At 38.0% G+C, this 27569-nt stretch overlaps 1 protein-coding gene and 1 long non-coding RNA gene across 3 annotated transcripts in view; both read right to left on the reverse strand.

Moving 5' to 3' along the window:
• The window catches only part of LOC122412261 (G-protein coupled receptor dmsr-1), a 33098-nt gene extending 13277 nt beyond the window's left edge, over positions 1 to 19821 (reverse strand). Inside the window, exons 1-2 of one of the 2 annotated variants that reach the window (XM_043421693.1) lie at positions 19699 to 19821; positions 6552 to 8478 (exon numbers count right to left, since the gene is read on the reverse strand). In XM_043421693.1, the coding sequence (XP_043277628.1) occupies positions 6552 to 7126 (575 nt within the window). In that variant the 5' untranslated portion in view covers positions 7127 to 8478; positions 19699 to 19821. Of the gene's footprint in view, positions 1 to 6551; positions 8479 to 16128; positions 16223 to 19698 lie in introns of those variants that run through there. The other variant, XM_043421694.1, reaches the window with a different exon arrangement.
• Positions 19822 to 24466: 4645 nt separating this feature from the next.
• On the reverse strand, positions 24467 to 27486 carry LOC122412450 (uncharacterized). The gene is made up of 3 exons (XR_006261347.1): positions 27443 to 27486; positions 24929 to 25027; positions 24467 to 24729 (listed from the first exon to the last, which is right to left on the reverse strand). It is a non-coding gene; the product is annotated as an uncharacterized lncRNA (long non-coding RNA).
• Between the last annotated feature and the right edge of the window lie 83 nt (positions 27487 to 27569).

A 27569-nucleotide genomic window follows, 5' to 3' on the forward strand; every position in this document is an offset into this window, starting at 1 on the left:
CGATTCACTCGACGGAAATTGCAGTTTTTCTCTAAGAATAACCTCGTAATGTAGTATTATTATAAATTATTCAATTTTATAATAATCTAAGATCACAATATTATACTAAATCACATGATTTCCGAAAAAGTTTCCACAGCGTTTTGTGACAGGGTCGACAGTTTCACCGGAAAAGTGAAAAAATGTCGAAATTTTCTTCAAAGCCAATTTTGACATTCAATAACTTTTGTCGGTGTAAGTTTAGCGTAAAACGCCAAGAGACTTTTTTTATAGAGCGTTTAAATCCCTACAAAAAACCACCTTGGGCGTTGTCGTACCCTCATCCGTTGCCGAGGAATAAAATTCAAAAGCAGCTAGTAACGTCTTCTCCGTGTTATTTAAATGGACAATAGGAAATCGCGATGAGCGACCTCTAAAACATTTTTTTAAGGGCTCAAATTTTGTCAGGCATCTTTTTTCACCTCACTGCAATAATTGAAACCCGGGCTTTGAAAAAATATAAATAGTCGATTTTTTTGAACCACCCTAATATATAGGTATACATTCCGGGCATAAGAAATCTGCTTTAATGCGTAATTACTCGATAACTAAGTAGAAGGAAATTTTGAAAAAATTTGTGTTTTCGTACTCGATGTTGAAGAACACTATCACCAAATTTGATCAATTTCTTAATATTTTGACTTCTGTACCGAAAGTTCACATATTTTTTTTATTTTTTATTTTTCATATTTTTCTATCGATTGCGACCTCTTAGAACTCTGTAGCTTAACGCATTGAGAAGATATTAATTATTTATTTTTCAATTTCATTCAAAAATTATGCATTCTTTTGAACACATTTTTGATTTTTTTTCCATTTTTTTATACATTCTTTTTTATACTTTATTTTTATGCATTCTTGCAGCAAATTGAGTATTGCAAACCACATAAAACTAAATGTTTCTTCTTTCGACAGATTATTTTAAATAGTGGTTAACCGAAATTTATTTTTCTTTGAGGCATATCATCATTCTAATGGATACATTTCATATTACGAGAGTGAGGAAACTGATAATCGCTCACGGCCTGGTTTTCCCTCTTGCTTGTCATCAGTACATAGGCCGCACTTGAGCTATATAATATATGAATTGAAGTCCTCTAATAAATGAAATGGAGACATATAGATATATATATTGCGTGAAGTCTCAGATATGGAACGGAAAAAATCATATGATAACTAATCGTTTATATTAAAACAGATGCACAAAACTGGTACAAAATTTTGGTTTTGAATATATTCAACATCAGCAGAAAACAAAAGAAACGACCGATTTTGAGAAATTCATTTCACTACTTTATGATATAGAATACCAGCTTTGATAGCCATTTTCAAGACGGTATCCGCCCTCATATATATAAGTGAGCAGCTCATATTTTGTGAGGATTCATACTTGGATGTGAACTATATACGAAACTTAATTCTTTCGACCCAGGTTGTGAGGGTACGTTATGGGGTTATGGTAGCCTTTCTGGTCAATCGATTACGACGGCTGGTCTCTTTCACACCTCTTTACGGATCGATCGTTGCACGCGGCAAAATGTTTTATTATCTGAAAGGGATTAGGCTCGTCTCAATCAAAACATTGAATTCCACAGGGGCAGCGAAATGTTATTGAGGCAAGGTAATATAATTCGTTAATTCTGGGACAAGCTATCGGTTGGAGCATCAAAACTTTGGCAGAGTTGAACAAATTCATGTTGATGTAACAAAATATCATGGAAATATTAGTATAATTCAACTTTATTTGTTGCATTAACATGAATTTAGCCGCACCAATGTGTTTTTATTGATCCGTTCATTCATCTCAACAGATTACGTCTGCAATCAGTCAATTCGACAGTTGCGTTTAGAACAAATATTTATCAAAGCAGCCAAGAAAATATGCGTAAACACATAAAATGTTCGATCAAACAATTTTCCAAATCACTTGGCTTCGATTATTCAGTTGCGCAATGTTCGTTCAACAGAATGTACTCAGTTCGTTTTTTTTTATTGTGAAAATGCACTGGATCGATTGGTCATCACTAATGTTCGATGATGATTTAAATCAATCAAGTAAATAAAACGACATGAATGCTCTATTTTTATCGAGAGATCCTAGTGCACGAATGTCAGCCACAAACCAAGTCGTCAAAATCCAACAGTTCAGTTTGAACAATCAAATATTAACGTATCGTTCTGATAAGTATATGCTTGATCACGTAATTGTATTAGATGCCGATTATTCGGTATAACTATAATAGTTATAATATCAAATCAATTAGGTAACATGGTACACAGTGGTACAGGTGCATCGAAGTTCGTAGACACACCGGAAGGGACATCAAACAAATCGACCTGCCATCTCTTGTTGGCTTGTTATATACTCGTAGTCTCGATAGAGGAATATCCGGGTCAGTGGCTTTCAATATATACAGGATTGTAGTAAATATATTTTGTTACGGAATTACAATAATTGGTGTTTACTGATTAAGCCGATAAATTGTCGTTATGTTATCTTTTGCAATATTTCTTAAAGTGAATTCAAGGTTGTGAATATAATTGGGACCCGTCCTTGAATATCGTAAGACGAGCCCTCAGCCAAGAAGTGCTCCTTTGAGTGGACCGTCGAGAACTGCCCTTTGGCGCTGGTCCTCAGGGCCCTGCAACCCTTGGCTCCGTTAGCCACATCTCGCTGTCTTAGCCTCGGCTCCAACGTCTCCCTCGCTTCTGACGTCAAGGTTTGGATATGCGTACTCCAACCGTTGACTTCAGGATGTTTCACTCGAAGCGAAAAAAATTGATTTTGCTTGCAATCGTTTGAACACGAGAAGGAAAAAAGTGACAAATTCAATTTGACGTTTGGCGACAATGTCGGAGTCACGCTAAGATCTAAGTTTTCAGCTCGGGCCAACTGTTATCAAAATCGTCCCGAAGCTCAGCGACCCTGATGTTTCGTCGTTAAATACTTTGCGGTCATTCGATATATCGGGAATACTCGTGACATTTGTGATCGGAACCTCTTGTATAGGTATATCGTTATGTCTCGAATATCATATTATTGAACGACCGAATTCCTAAGTAATTTCATACGATACGCGTATGGGACTAAGCTCCTTCGAAAAGCTCCTTGGAATTATATGACGCAGCTTACGTGTGATATTCAAAGAACGAAAATAGCTGTGAGAGCTCTTTCATCATAGAGCAAGATTGGTTTGATTGTTGAAGCGATCGAGGGGACCAGGAAGCGACCAATTAAAGTTGTTTGGGTCATGATTTTATGAGGTTTGTCCTCCAAATAAGAGATTCGCTGAAAGATAAGTCAATGCTCGTTTACACGCTCTTAATTGAATGAGTCGTATATAAAAGAGTCTATATTAATAGCAATGATGATTCATCGTTGTTGAATAAAATGGCAGCGACAATGTCGAATGAATATATATTGTAACGTGGCAATTTTGCTCGTCACTAAAAATGTATAATTTGACAGAAATGGCTCGGGGAATGCGTCTTTCGACGTTGTCTGAATTCCTCTCGAACGAATGATATCAAAACGTCTCATGTGATAACGTGACTATTTTGTTATCAATTTTATTTTTAATTTTTTTTTGTTGCACATTTAAATATTTTTATGAGCGAGCGACCAGCCTCTAGAGAAGAATCGAGAGCAGAGAAATTGGGCAGTTCGAAAGTAGAAGATCGTCCGTCAATTCATCGTAGATCTCGTGGGTCATCGAGTACGAGTTTTGGTAAATATGCAGAAGTGGGGCTCCACTTCAAAACGGCTCCAAATATTTTTTTATGAATTCAGGGCTCTACTATGGCATGGAAATGTGTATTTCATGGTAGCGGAAAGTTGCGAAAATCATTAAAAATTATATGAATTCAAAATTTATGGAATTACGAAAATTTCGATAAATTTGCACTTATATTCGAAACATTGATTTGAACGAATGTAAAAATTCCTGTGACGATCGTTTCAGTTTAATGTAAAAATATTCATGTCGTGAAATGTCTACAGAATTCTGAGAAATATGTACTCTTATTTGAAACACTGATCGTAACGAATATAAACATGCGTTCAAGCGTCTCAATGTAATATATAAATATTGAAACGTAACGCTCTTGCCGACCCGGCCTGAACGCCGCTACGCGTCAGTTCGAGCTACCTTAATAAAAAGGTATGAAAGAAACGTGAGAACGCGGAATTTTTGATTTTGAAAAATTTAACAATTCGGACATAACAATCCGGGAACCACAATCATGTCAGATTGCTGGAAAGCATATGATTGTTTGAATGAGGAAGGTAAATGCATACAGAAATACTGTAACGGGACAGCCTTACCCCCTGGCATGATTTCTGGTTTGATAGAAGTCTGTCAGAGGGCTACGGACGGAGCGCTCTCGGATGCTCCTGTACCGGACGAAAGTATCCGTTCTTGAAGGTCGAGGCAAAAATCTCCTGGCAAAAATCCGCCGGTCAATGCACGAACCTGCACACTGACATCTCTCCTACGTGAGAGAAGAGGATCTAAAAAATCCTAAGTTCCGATATTTGGGAAATTGACCACCTCCCGAATATCGAAACGTTTCAATATTTACATATGTAAATATATACACAAACATGCAACATATTCCCAGGCTTTAAACATCTTACGGTGAATCACACGTACAACTTTGTTGATCCATATTGCATTTAATCCATCTTACTGCATTAATTAAACGAAAATCGACATTTTCAATATAAGAAGAAAAAAAAATTTTTTAAATTTTTTGGGTCAATAAGGTCATGCGCCACCATAATATTGCTTGTTATCACGTTGCCCATTCATAAAGAACTTAAAAAATTAGCCGGATTGTAGGTGGAGCCCCACTTCTGCATAATTACCCGAGTTTCAAAACATCGAGCGGTGGGGCACTAACTCGAAGCCCTCACCCTGAACCGTCGAACTCGCGGTGCGTCTACAGCATCGAAATCCAACGTCGAAAAATGTCAACATCGAATATTCGCGAACGCCTAATTTGATTATTATGCGAATCCATCTCGAAGATTCTCGAAGATTCTCGAAGAAATCGTTAGAAGTATGAGATCAAACGAGGAGGCTAAGGATGGGGGGTTAGGTCTTAAGAAACCGCGTTACGAAATTTCAATTCGATCTCGTTACTCGAAATCCGGACCACAACGAGGAAGGACGTATTCTCTTGAGCTTCAAATTTTACCTTTGAGAATAAGCCAACGCCCCGAAGTCGAATTATAATTCCAAGGATAATTGCCGGAGTTAAGATTTCTGAAATCATTGCGATGAGCCGTTGTCTCGTTCATTATTGAGTTTCGTTTCGTTATATTTTGCGCGCAAACAATTTGTAAATCGGTGAATTATCGAAGAAAAGAACGATGTCGAGTGGCAACCTTGTCGTACGAGCGAATTAAATTCTAACATCCGTTTTGAATTATTATTTCATCCATTCTAGTTTTAATACTCATTGTGAAAGTCATAGAATTGCCGAGAGGAATTCATAAAATTCAAATTTAAATCTGGACGAGAGTCTTAGGTTAAGAATTATCGTATTTTTGTGTTCTGTCACCGAGAACATGTTATCGTGATTTTGTAGGCAAAACCTTACTGTCGTTTTATTAAATTGTGAACTATTACCGAAAGCGAATATTTGACAAAACCGAAAATTTGTTAACCAAAATTTGTATTGAAGCTACCGAAACTTTTGGGAAATATTTAACATTACACTTGTTTCAATTTTCTATTATAATAAATCAAACTTTGTAATCCCAGCTCTTATATTTTCCGCGTGATTCTTTTTCTCCAGAAAACTCACACCCCTCTACCGAGAATATTGAAAACCCTTCCAGTCGGGTCGATTCTTGAAATTATTTCCTTGTCTATTAAATAAAAAATTTAGTCGAGGAGAAGTCCTCAACTGGCGCCCAGCAACGAGTGAAATAATTTAATTTGGCGTTTAACCGGTTGACTGGTATTGGATCATATATGCACAAAAAAAAGTCGGGCCCATTCTGGTTTTGTATCATATGCGTACATATTGAAATAACTTTTTTAATTTTCAACCGATTTGGACAAAAATTGGTATACAGTGGTTTTTTGGGTCGCTGAGTCGATTTTTGAACTTAATTTTCACCTCACTACCCTTAGAAATGGGGAAAATCGAAGGTTGAGGGTGAAATTTTTCGTTTTTTCAATGGATTTTCATGCTATATGACATGAAAATTTTTAGTTTTTTATCACACTGGACTCTTTCATCGAAATAAAAAAAAATTCGCTACCCCCAAAAATGTGAAAAATAAGGGTTCAGGGTGAAATTTGTTAATTTTTCACTGCGAAAATTTCATGCTTTATCACATGAAAATGGAATCGGCAACCTCGAAAACCCTCAGAAATAAATTATCGTGATTTTCGGTAACATATTGGCTCGTACCAGATTTGGCACAAAAACTGGAAAAAAGCTCACCAGTCAACCGGTTAATCTGGGAAAAAGCGTTACAATATATTATACGTTCTTACCTGATCGCTATGTATCTCCAGACGGCGAGAGTCAAAGTCAGAGCGATGCTGATAGTATGAAGGAGCTGGGTGAAGTGCATGTGAAAAAGAACAAAAACGGCAAAACCGTAGGGGAACATTTGACGTTCCGGAAGTACGAAATACTCGTAAACAGCGAAGGGTATGTACTCGACCATAACGAGCATGTCCGCGATAGCGAGTCCGGTTAGTATTCGATTGATGGGAGCAGCCGCCATGTCTTTTCGAGTGAGGACAACGACGTTGAGGACATTAGCAACTGTGCCAAAAATGCAGACCATCAGAGCAACGTAGCCATGGTACCGTTTGTACGACTGGGCAAGTTCGCGAATGGGCCCACTGCAGTAACACACTGGCAGGGCGGTTTCGGTATTGAAGTTGTTCATGTAATCCAGATCTTCCTCGGTAATGTTGAGTTTACCAAGAATGTGGGTGTAGTTTTTGAACCGATTCATGATTGGTCCACCGCGTAATATCAATCTCAACTGGCCCAAAGAAGCATTCAGACTGCGTTCAGATTGGACACCGAATGTGCCATTACCGCTGTGATGGAGCATGGCATTTTTTTGCCACAAAGACGATTTGTTGGAAGGATTAAAAGATTCCAAGTTCCGAGCTCGATCCTGGAGGATAGCAAGTTGGAAGAACTTCCAGAAAATATAGACTTCGAGTGGAGTTGTCGAGGTAGTAAAAACTGAGTCGCGAGTTGATAGAGTGCCAGCGTTAGATTTTCACTGGAACGAAATATAACTAACTTTCCTTTCTCGCTCCGAAAAATGTAACTGCGTCTTTCACCGAACCAAGTGTATAATAATTATACCTCTTTCAAGGAAGAGGACAAAATGGCTGCTCCGGGCGTTGTTTGCTGGCTTTTCTAAAGGATAGAGCTCCCTTTGGGAGGATCGCTCTTTCTGTAGACTGATGCTGGGAAAAAGGATCCGCTCTTGAGGCTACAGCCTCAAGTTTCTCGTTTTATCTTTTTCTTTCGGGGATCCTTGGAAGTGGCGCTCGTCTCGTCGTTCTAGCGAAGAAACATCGAACGGACTGTCATCTAACAAATCCTTAACCCCCATCACCCGTTTCGTAAATGACGTTATTCATTTCCGCTTCGCTATTCTCCGAGACTGTATAAAAGTCGATGAGACTTTTCGAACTGAGATCCTGGGATAGCGGCCTTATTGATGCTTCAGTTTTCAGAAACATTTTTATTCATTCTGGATGTGGGAATCCTTCATTTGGACTATAGAGCTGCAATTACAATTCTCATGTTCCATCAGCGAAAATAATCGTTCTACTGCGGGTGCTTCTCTTCGAAACCGTCGCTCGTCTTGCCGCTCAGCTGACTCATTTGTTTTACATCGCTATCGTCGAAAGACAATCACCCTCCACTGCAAACTTGACGGTGCCCATCATGCGTTGTCCGCACCACAATTTCTATCACCTTCGGATAATTAGGGACGCGATTCGAATTACTCTCGTGAATTCCCACCTGAATTTCGGGGCATCCGACCGCACCAAACCAGTTTAAAGGCTCTTCCCGGACGATCCCATCATCCTGTTTGCACAATATCCTACTGCACTGTTCTGCTTTGGATCCACAATAAACGAAACCGCTATTATTCACATAAACAGTTACACTTGGAGTATCCGGGGTATTGAACTAAGTTGTTGTTACTTCGATTAGACAATCAAGACACCCAATTTTATCAGCCCCGGTCGAATAACGCAGCTATATAACAAGGCTCTACTGGTCGAGCCACAAAAGAATAAGAAGTTCCTCTTTAATAAGACTGTTCGAAGCACATATTTTTCAAGTCCGTTGACCGGCTCCGTTTTCCAATAACTTCGCGCTCGTATTTCCCCCGAAGACAGCTTTGGCGAACGTGTGCTATTCCCACCTCCAAAGTTCCTGCAATCAAGGGTATTTTTTTTTTCAGTATCAAACTAGATGCAGTGTTTCGCAATGTGTTGAATATAGGGATCGATCTGCGTGATATTGAATCGCCACCTTTGACATGCGGGGCTTATTGGGTCGATACTAGGGCAGTTTCATTTTAGGATTCACAAGACAGGGATTTCGAAGCTTGTCGCACCGAATCAATCAACCTTCCGTTTAAACCAATTGTCGGGTTGAAAAACAATCTTCACCGTTCTTGGCTACGAACTCGAGTTTTTTCGATCCTGTCATTATCGAATCGAATGCTTTCTTGTGTGATCTGCTTACATTAAAAACAACACAATTAATCCCGCTATCCGATTGTGGTTCGTGATTTTCCAAGGAGATTTCTCAAGTTTTACCGAACCGTCGATCATCTTGGAAACGTACTTCGTCGACGAGCAAGAGCCACGAATAATCGTCGTACCTGTCAAGCACCACGCTCCAGCGTGACAGTCAACGAAACAAGGACAGGATCACTACTACTTGAAGAGACATCCGACCGAGGGTGGCAGTGGTTTCCCGACGCATCAAATCTATCTTTCCCGACTCACTGAAACTCCCACTTGCCCTGCGTTTTTACCTTGTATATAAAGCACTCTTGATGAATAGAGATCATAAGAGTGACCGGAGAGTTTGAGAGTTGAAAAACGACTCGGGCTGTTCCTCTCGGGCTCGAATAATGCTTATCGCAATCCCCGAACATCCCTGAAGACTGGTATTTCTAATTATCTCAATTTGAAAAGTCTCGTCAAACTCTTTGGTGCACAATATCAAGCCGGACAACTCCCACGAGTTTCCGCATTATAATGAATTAATCTATTCCTCCCGCAACTTCATTTACCTATTCGAGCTGCGAACTAAAATTCAATAAAGTTCAACTTTAGGACGATATTAAATCGCATTATACTTGAACGAATTCAAACAGTAGTAAGAAAAAAAATTTTTTTTTTTAATTTAATTTTTTTTTCAATCATTTGACCTATTAGCTCAAGATAAGCCATGAAATAATTATTATCATTGAAAATATGGATATTTTTAACATATGTGATATTTATACAATTTTATCTCATTTGTACGACAACTTCGTGGTACTCTTATTTTTTAAGGGTACACTCCTGAAAGTGAGAATAATCACAACTTTTTTGCTTTTTGGTAACACCAAAAAAATGGATATAATGTGTATTTAATAAAACAATAGCAGTTGGAGGCGTTCTAACATCATTTTTAATGCCACCAATTGACATTTTACCTATCCCAGCCGTGAGCAATGTTGGGCCTCGGAAGCGACGTCGTTCTTCATGGCGATATGGCGATGTCCTAAGATTTTTTTTTTCACTTCAGATGAAAATGAGTGTGTTGTTCTTCTTCTATTGATCAATTTCGTTTCATAAATTTTAACCAAGCTCCGTTGAAATAGAATATCAAGAAACGAAGATCTTTTAGCAAAATTCAAGATAAAATGGGGCAAAGTGGACACAAACATTTTTTGGCACAAAGAAAAGGTCATTTTTGCCTCATTTTTTTTCATAAAATTCTAATTTTATTTAATTTTATCGATAAAATTAGTCAAAATCGTCAAAAGAGCATTTTTTTCGAGGGGGAGCCATTTTGCCCCATACATTTTTTTTTTTAATAGTATATGAGAAATAAGTGTGAAAAATCAATTTTTTAATATACAGCAGTAGTTGACAGAATATATATGAAAACCGACACATCTAGTTTAACTGCTTATGGTGTCCCTTCCCCCACGTTCTTCTAAGAGTATACCATGGAGTTATCGTAGACCAGATAAAATTGTATAAATATCACATATGTTGGAAATATCCATATTTTCAATTAGGTCAATTTATTGATGGAAAAAAAACAATTAAAGAAAAAAGGTTTTTTTTTAATTTTGAGTTTTTGGAGCATGTTCTCAGCCGAATAACGAAACTCTGTAGATTTCCAAAGCGGGTGTTTCGCTTTGTCCTACTCTCCCCTACAGTAACGGCAATAGAGTGGAACATTCGTTACGAAACGTTAGCTAATTACGGGCCATCGAATGAAATATAAAGACAGGAACGCAACGCTATAATAAATATTAAATAACGACGTGTCCGCACGAATTAATTTCGTTAACGCATCCTTCGAATAGTCGCTTATACGCGTTATTCCGTCCATGTTTATTAAAATAACGATAGCCTATCGCACGCGTTGCGTATTTGAAATGACATCGAAGTTCGATATTGATTCGCAGAACCGCGACATCGTTCGATGAGCTCATGGATCGAGTATTGAAAGAGTCGCAAATTATATGGCGAGTAGGTATACCTACATTTTCCATTCGCAATATGCAATATTTAAATTAGGTCACGTCGGTCCGCATTATTAGTCATTTTTGAGTACACATTGAAATTCTTTGCTCATATGAGCCTATTCAACGCGTTTTTATTGAATAACTGAGCAATCAATAAAATATCGCGTGCGCGAGGTACGCGGGATTATCAAGAAATTGGGAATGAATACTCGATGTATTCGGGGGTTGCGTTGTTTTGACTTGAATTCAGCATTCTGTGTGAGATTGAAACAATGGTACGACCCTACGCATATACGTGGGAGATCAATGAGAATACATTGCCTGGAGGCCACACAGGGTCGAATTTGATCTATATGTGATGGGAGCAGACTGCTTGGGCGGAGTTAACAACAAGATTGAAGTGAAAAAAAAAAACAAACAGACAAATCGGAAGGAAATTTCACATCGGGAATGGCAATTTCCGAGAGTGGCAAGTTCAGTGAATGTTGAATCGGTAGGCAGGAGCGGGCTCGTTCACGAGAAAGGCAAAAAACGGCGGGCAATGCACTCTGATAAAATCTATCCGTCGAACTGGAAAACAAAATGCTAGTCGCGTTGAGAACAAAAATCGGCGGCGGTTTTCAAGGAATCGGAACATTGAAAATAGAAGCTTTCGATGAGTGTTGCAATTGTGAAATTAACTCCATCGACGTGTCAATTTGCATGATCGCTCTCATTGTTTTCTCTAATATATAAACTGCCGATTAACGAGCGCGCGGTATGGATTGTGGAAATAAATGAATTGCATCTGATCTGTATCACGCAGATCATATTATTCGGGTTTAAATTCGAGTGAAATTTATTTTCATTAATACCAACTCTATGGCAGAGTATCTCATTCACTTTTTCTTTGATTTAAGTGAACATGATTTTATTGTTTCTTGCTTATATTGAGGGGAAAACAACTTTGATAGTCCGTATATATAGTTAAAGTATCTTTGAAAAATCTAATAATGGCACAATGAGCAAACAATTTTTCCATTCTCGATGCTGATCGACTATGACTGTGCCCCGTTCGCATGTGCTCCGAGAGAAATAAGCCATAAATTGACAGGCAAATATACTGCGCCTCGAGTTACGTCAAACTCTGCATCAACACTTGGACATATCTCAGGAAAGCAAAGGGGGGAAAGACACGGATAAAGTGAGAAAGAGAGAGACCGTTGCGTTGAGCTTTTGGATCAGTGATATTGGGCGATAGGTAAACCTCGTGAAATTCACGTACAGATCGAACGTGTTTATTGGTCCCTCGATACCAGAGACCTGAACTAACAGCGCATATAGATACCGATGGGAACATACGTCCACACATTCGTTAATTGCTCTCCTTCTCCTCCCGCTGGATACCTCGATTATTTATTTGAATTGATGTTTCCACATCTCTGATCCAAGTAAACGCTCATTTTTCGCCTGAAATAGTACCGAAAGATCTGCTCAAAACGTTGCTCAGATTTCGAAGTGTAACTTTACAGAGACTGCACAGAAAACTCTATTCGAGATTAGCTGAACTGACCCATATGTACGGAGTAGGCCTTTTCCGACGTCAGCGTAATTTTTTTCGTAAATTTTAATTCATCGAACAATTCATTCTTCAAATTACCATTTTTATAAAATGGCTTTTCACGTCCTCCGCTTCGTAAAAGTAGACTTCGTGCCCGCAATTGCGATATAAAAGTAACAGAAGTGAATGACAAACCGTCAGCGCCTCCGTAGCCGCTCATATCAAATGCAAGATAAGCCATAAAAATGATATATTTTTTATATTTTCGTAAGAAAAAAATGTATATTTTTAAAAAGAGTAAGAATAAGTGTCAGATGAGCACGAACGGTTGATCCCTGTGTACGGTGAGAAAACGGAGTCACAATATTTCCCTCCCTTTTGTATACATGGAATAAAAATGTCCCGGTTTATCTCGCTGGCTCTTATTTTATTTCAGGTCTTATCTATGGGTTAATATCGCGGTGTGATGTTGCACGAGCTTTAGAAAGAGCGCAGGAGGACGATTGCCGTCGTGTCGATGGGGAGTATAACGTTTGGGAAAGAGGTCGGGGGAACAAAACAAAATGTCAGAGAAAAATTTCGTCTAATTACACAATATTTACGAGAATTTATAAAAAGTCCTTGCACAAAGATTCACGCATGAGCTTTTTGTCCTTCGGATGTAGGGGAGACCGGAGCAAAACGGGATACCGGGGCAAAACGGGATACCCGAAAAATGAGAGAATTTTTTTGTCTTTTTTTTCAATTTTTATACTAGTCCGAAAAGAACATGAAACATATTTTTCCAAAATATCTTGTTTTTTTTTGGATTTCGGTTTTTTTCCCATCAAATTCGTTTTTTTTTCAAATTCTCTTTTTTTTTACATCACTTCCAAAGTGAAAACGTTTTTGTATGGATATACAAAAAGTATTTGTAAATCTGCGATTACTGCCTCGCAAATTACTGTCTACGACAGTAATCACAGATATATGTTTGCGGACCATCATGTATACGTGGTTACACCGGTTACGTGACAAAAGGTCCCAGGACAAAATATCCGGGTCAAAATATCCTGGGACACAATATCCCCGGGACGAAATATCCCGAGTGACAATATCCGGGAGTCAAAATATCCCCGGGACGAAATATCTCGAGACACAATATCCGGGAGTCAAAATATCCCCGGAACTAAATATCTTGAGACACAATACCCTCCATAATTTGCGGGCACGCAGGGAAGTAGAACACACACACATACAGACAAACACACACACACGCACGCACGCACGGAGGGTTCAAGGAGAGTTGAAGTTCCAACATAGTTTCGTTAATAATAATAAAAATTTTCTTGATTAACAGAGATAAAAATATCCAAGACATTCGGTCTTAGAAGTGTAGGATATTTCCAAATCGAGGATATTACGTCATTAGGATATTTTAACTCCTGGATGTTTTGTCCCAGTATATTTTATACCAAGATATTTTGACCCGAGGATTATTTGTCTCAGGATATTTTATACCAGGATATTTTGACCCGAGGATATTTTGATCCGAGGATATTTTGTCCGAGGATATTTTTCCTTAGGATATTTTGGCACGGGATATTTTGTCTCAGGGTCTTTTGACCTGTCAGCGGTTACACCTGCACATGAATCATGTGCCCACTTCCCACAATTTTGGCACTGAATCCATGATTCAGTGGATAAAGAATACAAATTTTTACAAAATAAACATTGGCAATCTTCGTTATTATGCATATCATTAATTTTGAATTGAATTACAGAGGGTGCGTTTGACTTACGTTAGAGCGTTCTAAGCGGTGAGACAGCGGGGAGCAGTACATTTTGGCGCCGCCCTTTTGGCGCGAGCCGTTTGGGCACTCGGACGTTTTGGCGCCGCCGTTTGGGCGCGAGGACATTCTTGCACGAGACGATTTTGGTCCTCGCGTAATAACGAAATCAGGTCTCATCTACGCCCACCCCCATATTTTGTTGTATGCTAAATATCCGTATAGGATTTGAACGTAGGCGATGGGGGTCGGGGGGCAGAGCCCCCAGTGGGGAGTTCGGGGGGCGGAGCCCCCCGAGAATAACTATTAAAATTTCAAATTGATCATCAATTTATTAAATATTATCTCTTTTTTTCCTTTTCCAAGTCTTTCAAATCAAGTCTTTCTCGGGTAATGTTCTCAGTACAATTTTTTCCATGAATCAATTTTTCGATTATTTCGCCATAGTATTTTAAGGAGGGTGGATAGCGACGATACAATGTTGCCATGCTAAACCATGTTAAATACGTTAAAAATTTCAAAATGATAAGAATTTAATAAACGTTCTCGTGCCCCAACGGCGGCGCCAAAACGTCCCCGCGTCAAAACATCCTCGCGCCCAAACGGCGGCGCCAAAACGTCCTCGCGCCCAAACGGCTCGCCCCAAAACGGCCGCGCCAAAACGGTCGCGCCAAAACGTACCCCTCACAGCGTGTACTGGACTTACGTTTGAGCGCTGTAAGCACTGAGATCGCTTTTAACGCTTACAGCGGTAAGTCGGAGGGACTCGGTTACGGGTGCAAAATGCACCCAAGGTGCATTGACTTAAAATCATAGTAAAAAAAAATTTCATGAGTTTTTGAGGGGTACCCCGTTTTGCCTCGGTTTTTTTTTTGAAAATTGAACAGAATTTCAGTACATTTCTTAGTTTTTGGGAGTAAAAAATAGACAGAGCTTTCCAAACTTGGGAAAAGTTCAATATTTTCTTAGGTATCTCGTTTTGCCCCGGTCTCTCCTATATACGAAATTTCCGTAGAGGAGCGCATAGAGAAGTGATAGAGCGATACCGTGATACGGTGGAAATTTTTATTTTGAATTAAAATGCTAAATATTAAGCTCGAATATCCAGGGCTTTCTCCGACAGAGGGATTTATTCAGAAGCATGTCAAACGCTCGCCACTTTTTGTTTCCCACTATTCGTCATACTTTCCCCATTGTAACGGCGATGAAAAAAAGCAAAAAGCTTCTATAGACTGGCGAAAAAATACGTCACGAGCAGCAGTTCACTTTGCACTGTTGATATTTGAAGGGTTCTTAACCAGAGCGACAAGATAAACAGCATGAATTTGTTACTTCATAATGAAGGACATCAAAGTCTATGAAAAACTGCGTCTAGGGGAAAAAGTAAAAGATACTTTCGGTAGAATCGTGCAATAATCATTGTTAGGAGTCGAAAGTTTTTTCTCCGTTTTGAGGCCTTTGTAGAAGAATAAAATCTGGAAGAAAAAAAAAAGCGTTTCGCGAACCGTTTCCCCCTTTGTAATTCCAAAATCTTTCAAAACAACCGCGGGAAAATTGTGAAAGCAGGTAATAAATCTGCGAAAAACATTATGAGCTTTGACGGGATCTGGCACTTATCGGCGTCGTCCATTCATGCAGGAGCGATGCAAGGTGACAAAAAAAGCTAGGGCGCAAACGAAAATTCACAAAAAAAGAATAACCGAAAGAAATGGAGCCTGCCTCACTCTTCATATTCGTTGTCCCAAATTTCGCCCATTATTCTCCTAACAAATACGCTGAAATTGCCTCGTAGAAGTCTGGGGATAAAAAAACGACCTCTATATTTGCAATAAGCAATTTTTTCATTTGTCAGAAGAGATAAAAAACGTAGAAAAAGGTTGAATCGGGTCAGAGGGACTTATTCATCATACGTTGATCTCGTTATGGGGACCGTATTCGGTTATAGATGCAATCCCATTTCACGGCTGTACGTGTATCAGTTCCGAGAAACCGAATTTGTATACCGCATTACCAACAGCTCAGACTCCCAGTGGAATCTAGTTTTCCCAATCGGATGCGGTTGCTGGTCGGTTATCCGACGTTTATTCGAAAAATTGCAGCCCCCACGTGCACCACACGAAAGTTCGCGTTATTCGCAAAATTCGCAAAGCTTTGGAACGGTCCTCGTTGTATAAACTACTCGCGTTCATGTTGATTTTCATAGAGGATCTTTGCTCTTCGTCGATTCACCGGTTTCCCGAAGGCCTGCTTCGTAACGATCATCCCCTTTAAACCACCGGAGCAACCTTAATTTTCACAAGCTGCAAAATTATCTGAATAATTCACAGGAGCTTCCTCAAAAAGCATCACCCCAGAGGCCGTATCCCCAGAGGCTGCATCCTTGATACGAAGCAAAGGTCTTTCCACGCGCGCGGTTATCTCCCTAATGTCGTCACGCTATTCCCTGACTTATTGTAGTTTTGCTTATCGCGCGGGTCGTTGCACGCGGATCCTGGCTTCCTCCCTCTTTCGTGTCTTACGGGACACTTTCCAGGACCAAGATGCATCCATCAGATTAAATTGCTTCCTCATCCCTGCTGGTATTTATGCACGCGGAGCATCTGCGCGACGCGTGGGCTTCGAGTGACTGACGAGCTAACCGCGGCAGAATTACCCTTGTGCTCGTTATTCTTTGAAGCCGGACTCGTCAAAAATCGATGAGTTCGTTGTGAAACTTAGCGGCCAGAGCCTTCCAAAACTCAGATCATCGGATATCATCGTGAGATGCGAAAAAGTCGCGAAATCGAAATTGATTAAAGTGTTTATTCCGGTCGAAGCCACGTGCGGTTTCTAGGGAACGCAATTCAAGATGGAACTCACCTCTTGAATTACCTTAACGGAGATTGAACCAAAAACATCGATCCAACTAAAGACTCGAGTTGTTCGTTCTCATCTGACTATTCAACAGGAAACGATAAGACCGCGGAGCAGGATACGTTTGAACTCAAAACTCAAGGGAAAACGACGAGTTCACTGTTGCGTGCCTCGAATCATTCTCCTAGAAGAAAACATCGTTCAATTAATTAAACGTGTCACTCCAAGTCCGTAAACGATTGGGGTGCGGGGCTCCTGCCCGGGAGCAGGGTTACAAAATTCTCAGTAATAGGGTGTGTGAAACTCCGTGGCACTAACATCGCCGCGAAAATCCTATTTAATTATTCCACCCATCCCTTTGAACACACGTTGATATTTAACCAGATCTTGAAAGACTCAAATTTATCGAGTGCGATTTATTGGAAAATCAATGCGAGAATTGAATGTGGGACTTTATTACATATGATTATAGTGATATAACATTAATCATTCTGCTGCTCGACATGATACAACGCTCAATGAGTTCTCAATATGTTTATTTACGGATTTATACCCGAATTTTCATGTTTTTCATATCATGCATGCATGCATAGCGAGTGTACAAAATTGGAATGACGAATATTGCATTTGCATTGCAAATTCGATTTCGCACGAATCTATCTCGTATTCCTTCAGATTCAAAGTGTTTACCGGCTGCCTTTTACTTTTGGGATTTTATTTTTACACTCCATCCGAGTTCCAATAAAAAGTGTATAGGGAAAATAGAAATGGCAGCGAATCAATACTTTTAAACGTGCTTCCTTCGGGAAATATTCATCATTATTCTACGTTTGATCAAAGTTCCAAGAAATTCTCATTTGCATTTTTTTTTAACTACAGATTCGACCCAGATTTATACGCAAGTTTCAAGAATCAAAAAGGCTAATGCTTCAAGCCCGAAGCACCGATGTGGGTTCGACGTTGTCGAACCATATTCCTTACAGTTCGCAGGAGATTTTCGGACAAAATGAATCATCCTCTTGAGTTCAGTAATGGTAAGTGATCAAGATTTACGAGGGATCCTTCTCTCCGGGCACTTTGTCTGCGAACAGGAAAATCATGAGCATCGAGAAAAGAAAAAGAAGCGGAAAGGGAAAGATGAGAACGCGTCCTCTCAGTCCTAACCACCTTCTTGGCTCGACATTGACAATCTTTCGAAAAAAAAGAACGAGAAGCAGAAAGACAGAATTTCGAAATGAGGTCGTGACTGATAAAAACTCCATTTTCCACCGTTTCCTCTGACTTTTATCGATGCTGAATTCCGTTCTTTTGAACAATTCATTTATTCCATGTAAAAAATCCGACTAGAATGTTAATAGTAAAGAAAAATGGTAATCCATCTCGGACAACATTTGAATCACTGCAAATTCATTTCATTTATGCCCACTGGATATGATTTGAATTCCACCATTACCTCATTTTCTGAACACCAGACCCCTCAGAATATTGTAAAATAATCAATGTTCGAAAATATATTCAACGACGAATTAAAAAACTTTTAATCATGAAACTTTCCAGGATCGTTTCAATGAACTTTCCAAAATAACTCACGTTTAACCGAGAACGTAGGGAGCTATACTTTCTCGATTATTATCCGTCCTTCAGGCTTCAAATGTTCGCACATTATTTCGACGTTATTTACAACCCCGCGTGTAGTCGTCGCATTATGATGACGCGTACAAATAATGGTTCCTCAGTATTATTGCCCAATTTAATTAATACTGCTCATTGTTCGAACTTATTGAGTAAATATTCGAAAATGTCTTGTACATACGAACTAAAATTTTTCATTTTATCTCCAGATATACACAACATAATACATTCTTCGCTCTCGGACGATTTTGAGAAGAATCATTGTTACCGATTATTCTCAACATCTTACGCAGATTTTCATGTCTGCGGTAAGGACAAGAAAAAAACAGGATATTTGTGAAAATTTTCCCCTGCACTCAAGTTTAACGCTCTTGTTTCAGTGACGCTTACGCCAGATGGCGCTGTAAGCGTGGAGCAATTTTAAGGTTAAATTTCGGAATAAAAGGATCGCGGTGCAATTGCTCGAGCGGCGTAATTTGAGAATTAAAAATCACAGTTACGTCGGGAGTAAACGTTCATTAACGTGAAGTTTCTGGCAAATTGCTGCGAAAATCAGGAGCGACAGTAGAGAGTTAGTAGATTTGTAAATAAAACTCACTCAAATGCCGTAAAAGAGGAAACTGTGCGAGTACAGTTCGAAGCGAAAGCTTGTGCATTTAACGTCAACAGCAATCGTAGAACAGCCCATTTTACAAGGTTCGGGGAGGGAGTTAACGATCTCGAAGATACTTGAAGAAAAGTGTTCAAGGAATTCAGTAGTGAGAAGAATTTATTCTCAGTTATTCCCATTGCTTTTTTTATTCGATGAATTTCACATCGAATTAACGTATCACTGAATTGATGAGCAGTAAATAAAATAGATCGATCGAATAGGAGAAGAAACTATGGTTGCATAAATGAATAAATTTATCGATAAGTCGATAATCGTTCGTTCAATAACATATGAAAGTGGAAGAACCGCGTCTGTACTTGGAGACACAGAAACGACATTGAAGCGTGAAAAGATCGATTGGCTAAAATAGAAGAAGAAAATCTTTGAGATGAAACAAGTGCACAAAAAGTGTACAACGTCGCGATAGTTATTTTATTAATTTACGTACCATGAATATAGTGCAAGTTCTTGTATTTCTTTTTTACTTTCACTAAATTTTGAAAATGTCACTTCATAGCTCCATGAGGCAACAGGTAAGGGGGTTGAAACGTTTCGAAAACGCGCAGCTCAAGCAACGTGCAGCGATGTCGCGATCGTACTGACGAAAATTTAGTCCGCCGCATCTCGCAGAGGAGAATTCCTCTCGGTGAGTGTGTGTGTGTGTATGTGTGTGTGTGTGTTCTTCTACGTGGCTCTTTCGCACCCCACACTTGATCACGCCAAAGGCCTGCGCGATACTCGTACCTTTTCTCTTCGTAGTCACAGGATCAAATATACCTCCATTTAAAGGATGATCGAAGTGTTGTTATGAATTTTATTTCTCAATGCTCAGTTTTTCAATTTTGAATATCTTTGTTTTTTTGGTTGCTCCTTATAAAAGCAGCGGATAATATTCAGGATTTTGTTTTCCTCATATCATTCGCTATGGGGAAAAAATGAATTATGCATCATCATCATCATCATCATCATCATCATCATCATCATCATCATCATCATCATCATCATCATCATCATCATCATCAATTATTACGAAAAGACTTCGCTTTATTTTAATTAATAAAATTCGCTTTATCAAGCGAATTCCAATAGAAAAATCGTTTTGTCTTACCTTTCAGAAAAATCAAATTTCCAAGGAAGAAAATTGATCGTCACATTTTCAAGTATATACCCTTTTCTCATTCAGGAGATGACGCACGAAATTGCGATTGTCTTTGGCATCATAATGTCAACGAAAATGCATGGAAGCTATTGTGTTCATCAGAGAATTAACCTGTTTTCAAGTGTCCTAAAGCTTTAGAGAATCGAGGCTTTTATTGGGGCCATTTTGTGCCGTTCGCGTAGGTTGTTGATTTATCAAATCCTGCGACGCCATCATTCCATCATTATATTCGATATAAAAAACGCAAACGAAATCTTGTCCATCCAAGACATCTTGGAAAAAAATCTACTTGACGATATCAATTTATATAGCAGCTGGGTTACGGATTAAAATAAAAAAATACGCGTGAAATCGAATTGATCGAGTTAATAGTAGCTCCTGCTTGAAAAAATTCAGTCACCGAGATCTTTTCAAATATAATATTCTGAAAAAATTCTCCACTGCTCTTTAGGATAAGTAAAAGATTAGAAAATTAGCCAGCAATGCAACAAAGCCCTCAGTATTGATCAATTTGTCGGAAGCTCGGACTCGACAAATATTTTATCAACGGTTCGCTAGCAGCAGATTGAAAGATTTTTAACGTCAAGATCCTCGAGTTGATCGTGGATGTTTACGAGAATTCATTAACTTCCGTATTGAAATACGGATCAGAGTTCCGTGTTGACGCTACAAATACAATTAGCTTCATACCATTGTTGACGCTAAGGATTGGAAAACCAGAAATGACTCGATGTGAACGTGCATGTCTATAAATATTCCACACCTTATACACCTGTACAAATGAATAAAGAATATTACGATTAGGCCACCGGTGAATCAATATTCACAAAGATCCGATCCAAAAACCACTCGAGGTACACAAATTTTGGTTGTTCAATGAAAATATGGATCATCGGATGTGCTTTGCCAGAATATCAGATATTCGTTATTTATTTTGTGTTTTCATCTCATCCTCGACATATCTTTTTTCCAGCTTTATTCTGCTCCGAGAAAAATGTTCCATTCTCCAGGGATCTCGTTCATCCCTTTTTCAACACTCTACAACGAGGCTTTGATCTCATCTTGCCTTGTTACTTCCTGGAGTCACGTGATCTCATCGTCTTGAGGGTCCCTCCGGTTTTCGTCTGACAAGCCTTTATGGCCCATTTTTTACGGGATTCTTCTTCCCTTCGAGCTCTTATTTCGCGATGTATAAATTAAAATACTGTTGAATACTGTCGCCAATATTGTCACTTTGGCCTCGAGACTTTTGTCGAATTCTCTATTATGCGAATCCTACTGTTATGAAGATTGACACCTCTCTCCCTTTGTTGGTGAGCAATGAAGTGTTTATTTTCGTTTGGCACGGAGCTGGCGAAAAATGTTCCTCTTTCTTCAAGCGTTGTCATACAAATAAAGAATGACGTTGCGCAGGCTTTCAACGTCTTCACTGTTTGACGTCTTTTTCTTCTGGAAAATATATTTATCGATAATCTTTGGGAGCATGCGGAGCTCTCGAAAATTCAAAAAATCATTGCTACATATTGTTTCCCAAACGTTCACTGGTTATTAGAATAAACAGCGGTTCAAATGCCGAAGAAAAAGTTGGCTTTTTCACCGAGCAGAAACTCGAGAGTCCCGAAATTTTTACCAGCAACTCGAGCTCTGTGAATTTAGTTTACATTTTTCCATACCCTGCTCTTTCATAATTATTCCCTTTCATATATCCTCGTTTCATAACATATTTTAACCCTCATTTAAAAAGTCGTCCTTGAGAGCCATGGAAAAATTTCGAGGACAAAAATTATTCCGTCTGCATTGCGAACCTGTGGTACGAATGAAACAAAAAGTTTGAAGGAGAATCAATTTTTAAACATGTTTACGATGAAAAGGATTTAATATGCGACGCGCGCCGAAGCTTTTGAAGCGAGTTGATCGAGTACTTTTGTCGATAGTGAACTCGTTTTTTTCTTCAAATAGATCGATTTTTATAACCGCTTCGATGATATAAAAACTTTCAGCAGAGATTTTATAATTTTCGTTTTGATTTTTTTCGTCTCAATGTAATTCCACAGACTATCGAAGAGTTACTGTATTTTTGAATCTAAGACTTTCTTTGGATTCCACATCTCTCATATTCACCAGCTATTTTTATTGACTTTCTGTCTAGCCCGTTAGACAACTCACGTAGCGTAAATAAGGATATAATCAGATTTTATTTTCCCGTTTTTCCATACGCATTGTGGGCTTCAACTTGAAGAGAAAAATAACATTGCCGAGGGATTCACGCTTGTTTGAACCTCAACTAGTTCTTCGTTGAACTCATTTTTTCTTGAAGATTTGCTTTGATTGTGCACGATAAATCGTACGAGATTTTTTTATGTTGAGCTTGTTGAGCAACTTTTAACTGTATGCTTTCTCCATCCGCTTCATTTTTCGTGCCATAAAATTTCGATGAGACAATGAAAAAGCTTCGGATACGATTTGATATTAATATTGATTTTTTTTTATCTCTCTGGTAAACCATGGAGGCAATTAACAATAGTTATTTTGATTAGTAATATTGTTGAAAATGTTGTCTTTGTCTTACTATTATTATTCAGAGACTAGATGTCTCCACTCGTATCGTCGCTGTTTTTTTTCTCTTAACTACGCTTGTGCTATGTTTTTAACAGCTTCTATCTGTAATCTTGAAAGTATCAACTCAATAAATTTCTCAAACAATATTTTGCGAATCCTGAGTGAGAATTACTTTATTGAAATAACTTTAACAAATATACTTAAATTTAGTTTCTGATTCTTTGAAAAATACGTTTTCGATTACAATTTCAAATACTTAAAATGAATTCCGTAATTAACACAATTGAGTATAGACAATCAGATATTGCAATATAAAATATAAAACGACAATATTATTGATATACATTTATGTTATGACGAGTTGCTGTTAGAGAGTCTTTACAGGAGCGATAGCGTTTCCAATTGTTTTCGAAAATTTTCAAAATTTGTTTCTTTAATAATTAAATAATTACAGTACTTCAGAGAATACTATAAGTTGACGTATTTTTTATTTTTTTTTGTTTTTCGTTTCCGACCTCTTCGAGCTCTGTAGCTCAACGCATTGAAGAGATATTAATTATTTATTTTTTAATAGCATCAAAAACTGGGTCGGATTTTCGCACACATTTTTGATGTTTATTTGTTTTTTATTTAGTGACAAATCGTGCCATAATACAAGTATATACCTATATATTTTCGTGACGTATGACGTATGATGTGTTGTTTATGCTAATAGATGATGAGGTTACAAAGAGATCGCGAATTTGACAGTTCACCGATATCCCGATCTGTAGTACAAGTATATACCTATATATTTTCGTTATGATATGACGTATGGCGTGTTGTTTAAATGCTAACTAAATGAGGTTATAAAGATCGCGAAAGTGACAATTCATCGACACTGTTCCAATTTTTTCCGGTTCTGTAGAAAATCGATAAAAACAGGACAATATTTTAGTGAAAGTGGTGAGAAAAAAAGGAAAAAGAATAAAAGAGAAATAAAGGCCGAGGAATCCAAGAGTGTTATGTGATGGAAAATAAACCGAAAATTGTCAACAACATACGGATTGATGGTATAAAATATTTAGAAAGGTTAGAGATTTTTTCTATATATATCTTGAGATGTAATCCGGATTCTGAAATATTAGAAAAAAATCCATGTCTCCGCTCTTTCTCATCAGCTCTCTCTCTTTCTCTGATTGTATCATCAAACTTATCGATGTTTGTTATTGGAGAATATATATAGTAAAATAACCCAAAACAGCAATGACGAAGGAGAGCGAGGAACTACAACAATATAGAAAAAAAGTATAATCGTATTGCCTGTAAACGCATGACAGACTATTCGAAAGTGCTTGATTACAAAATTTCTATTGGCAAATCGAAACTGAGGAAATCCGTATTTTTTTCGTTTTTTGGTGGATTTTTTTTTTCATAAAAAAGACTAAATTGATAATCACGGAGTTTTCATTTCAATTCCAACAAAGTAAAATTTGAGTTCGAAATAAATTATGTCCGCGTGTGTGTATGTGTGTGTATGTAAATACCTGAAACAACTTGGATGTACTATAATGAAACGATTTTTATTTTTAAAAAACTGATTCGGCTTGAGAGGGTCACCCCGTGTGGCAAGCGCATTTTTTGGGGTTTTTTCGTGATTTTTTCAAATTTTATGACAGAATTTTTTAACTCTGATGTCTCGGATTAATTCAGCGTAAAATTAGTCCACAGGATCCCATATGCTTCTCCATGATCTCCACGATTCTCGGGGGTTCCGTTTATCTGCGATCAAAAAACCAAGGAGCGTTTTGGTTTGTAAAGCAGTGGCTATCGCCTGAACTAAAATCATACAGATATATTAAAAATTGAAGGATTATCGAGCTATGCAACATTTTGAAGAATTGAAATCAGGTGTTTCAAAACAGAAAAATCCTTCAATTTTTACCCTTCAAATTTCAAAAGGCTATATTTTTTTCCTTACCGCTATAAAATCGCGAAAAAACCCACAAAATCCGGCTGTCACACGGGGTGACCACCTTATTTTGGATTTAATTATTCCAATCTATCAATATCGCGTTGTCTGAAAAAAAGATTCGAATGCCTTAGTCGATGAAATCCTGTTGTTATTTAACGACATTAAAATTTATAATTCGTTGCGATTTTTTTGAGTTTTTAAATAAATTAGCCGTAATTTAATTAAAAAAATTTTGTTCCCTTTTTTTCGATATCTCTTTCAACGAGACGGGGAATAATTTTAATTAAAAATTTATTCAATAAATGTCTTTTCGCAAGTACATTCTGATGATGGGTGATAATCATTACATCTGAACGGTAGTCTCAGTGAATAAACCCTACATATGTTACTCATGTAGTGTGCATTCCTTGGAACGAACAAAAAATGAATTAACAATAACAGAATATTATCTATATTGTGCCCTAACATGAAGAATTTGATTTTCCAATATTCTGTAAAATTTTTTCAAGTTCACAGTGCACAAAAAGTAGTCAAATCAAATCATAAGTAAAAGCACGAATGCTGTTGAAAAATTGGAGACAAGTACATTTATATTTTATGTCACCTGGACAGTAGTCTCAGTGAAACCCCATGTGACAACGACACTGGAGTTTCCAACGTTGGAGTCCAACGAGATGAACGAAAAAAACATTTGTAATTTACCAATTTTTTATTTTACGAATCGTTGGTGCAGCTTGAAAAACTACGAATCGCAAATTTGGCAGGGAACAAAATAGGAGAATTACTCGAATTATTGGAGAGTTTTTTTCGATCATTTCGTTGGACTCCAACGTTGGAAACTTCAGCATCATATGTGACACTCGTGTAGTTCAAAACACAAATGCACGATGATTTATAAGAAGTCGTTCGATCTATTCTCTCAAAACTTGCTTCAAATAGGCAATTCATTACTGAAGGTTATAAAAAAAAAAACATTCCAAACGTAATGAATAAAAAAAATGAATCTTCTAAATCTTGGTAATGTATGAAAAACGTTTGTTTCAAAGGAACAAAACGTTGTCAAATAAATGCAAAAGGAACGAGTACATCGGATGACGAATGAAAAAAATTCAAAACATAATGGTAATGTAAAAAAAATTACGAAACCAACTGTAAATAATTTCAACAAAACAATTAAGAAAAGCTTTCACAAATCATGAAAAACATTATATTAAAAAAAATACAAAACCGTAAATATGTTGTAAAGGAAAAAAAAAATTCAAATAGAACGTGAGAAATTCATTCCTACGGGAAACATCCGGAACTTGAGAAAGTTTTAGATAATCAAAAAAGTTACCATCTGAGTTATGTGCAGTACTAAAATTTATAATATTAATTCGAGAATGAGTATTTTATTAGTATATATTCCACAATTTTTCACAATATGAAATTGTTCTGAGAAGCATTCAAATCCAAAAAAAATTAGGATCCCCTGGCATTCACAATATTCGACGTCGATTTCGTATCGGTACAAATGATGTTTAAATATCCGCTAAAAGTACTTGTCCGGCCCATCACTTTTCATTCAAATTGCTCATTCAAATAAAAATTAGAACTCTTCTAAATCTGATGGATCACATGTATGCATTGTGACCAATTTTTCAAGTGCCACAAAATCAAATTCTTCCGCTCATACTATTTTATATTTTCGAGAAAAAGTCTTATTCTCGTGGGCGCCAGCCACCGAAGTGACACAGTATGATCGGAGGAAAATGATGATTTGCCGGCTTGGCTTGCAGCGGAATGGGCGGGGTGAACTGGAGAATAACTGGCAAAACAAAAATTAAATGGATGATATTTTAATTACCAATTAACAATCACTTTTTCAAAATTCTATAAGAATTAAATCTCGATGAGAATTCTACCGGGAGAACCGCGAAATAAAGGCGTTAGAAAAAGTCGCCAACTCACACTACAATCTTCACACACATTCGATCGGGAGCCTACACTCACTATAATCTATCACGAGCTCGTATTTTCTGTCACGGTTCTACTCGTGGTTAGAAATTCGTTAAAGATGGAATACGATGACAAATAATTACGGGATGAATAAAATCACTGAGCCCCCGATATTCGGTTACTCAGCCGAGCTATTACCCGTCACACGCGTTCGCAGTCCCGATCCACGCACTCTTTCTTACTCAGACTCTCTCACACATATTCTCGACCTTTTCTCTCAACTTTACAAGAAACGAACGATTACTAAACAAAATTTGAGGCTTTCGCGTCGGCCACGCAACTGAAAATTTATTCGACTTTACTTTTCTACCCCGAACTTTACGGAACGCGGGCAACAAGGAAATCAGAAGCCGACTTTCTACGGGACAGAGCCGCCGCCGTGACACATTTTCTCGATGTTCAAACTGATTAGACCGAGCGAAATTTCACAATAACATGAAATGAATTATGCAATATTAATCCACGGGAATAATTATTCAAAGAGTCCATCGACCGAAACGAACAACGAAAGGTTGGACTTACGGCGTGTGAGACTGATTCCCAAGATCGCACGTCCAGTTCGCTCGATACTCCACGAAAATCTGAGGATATCGATCCTCGTTACGCAGCGCGTTATCATTCCTCCTTTCGCTCTTCGCTCCAAATTTCC

The sequence above is a fragment of the Venturia canescens genome, chromosome 6, assembly GCF_019457755.1.
Source record: "Venturia canescens isolate UGA chromosome 6, ASM1945775v1, whole genome shotgun sequence".
Classification (NCBI taxonomy): domain Eukaryota; kingdom Metazoa; phylum Arthropoda; class Insecta; order Hymenoptera; family Ichneumonidae; genus Venturia; species Venturia canescens.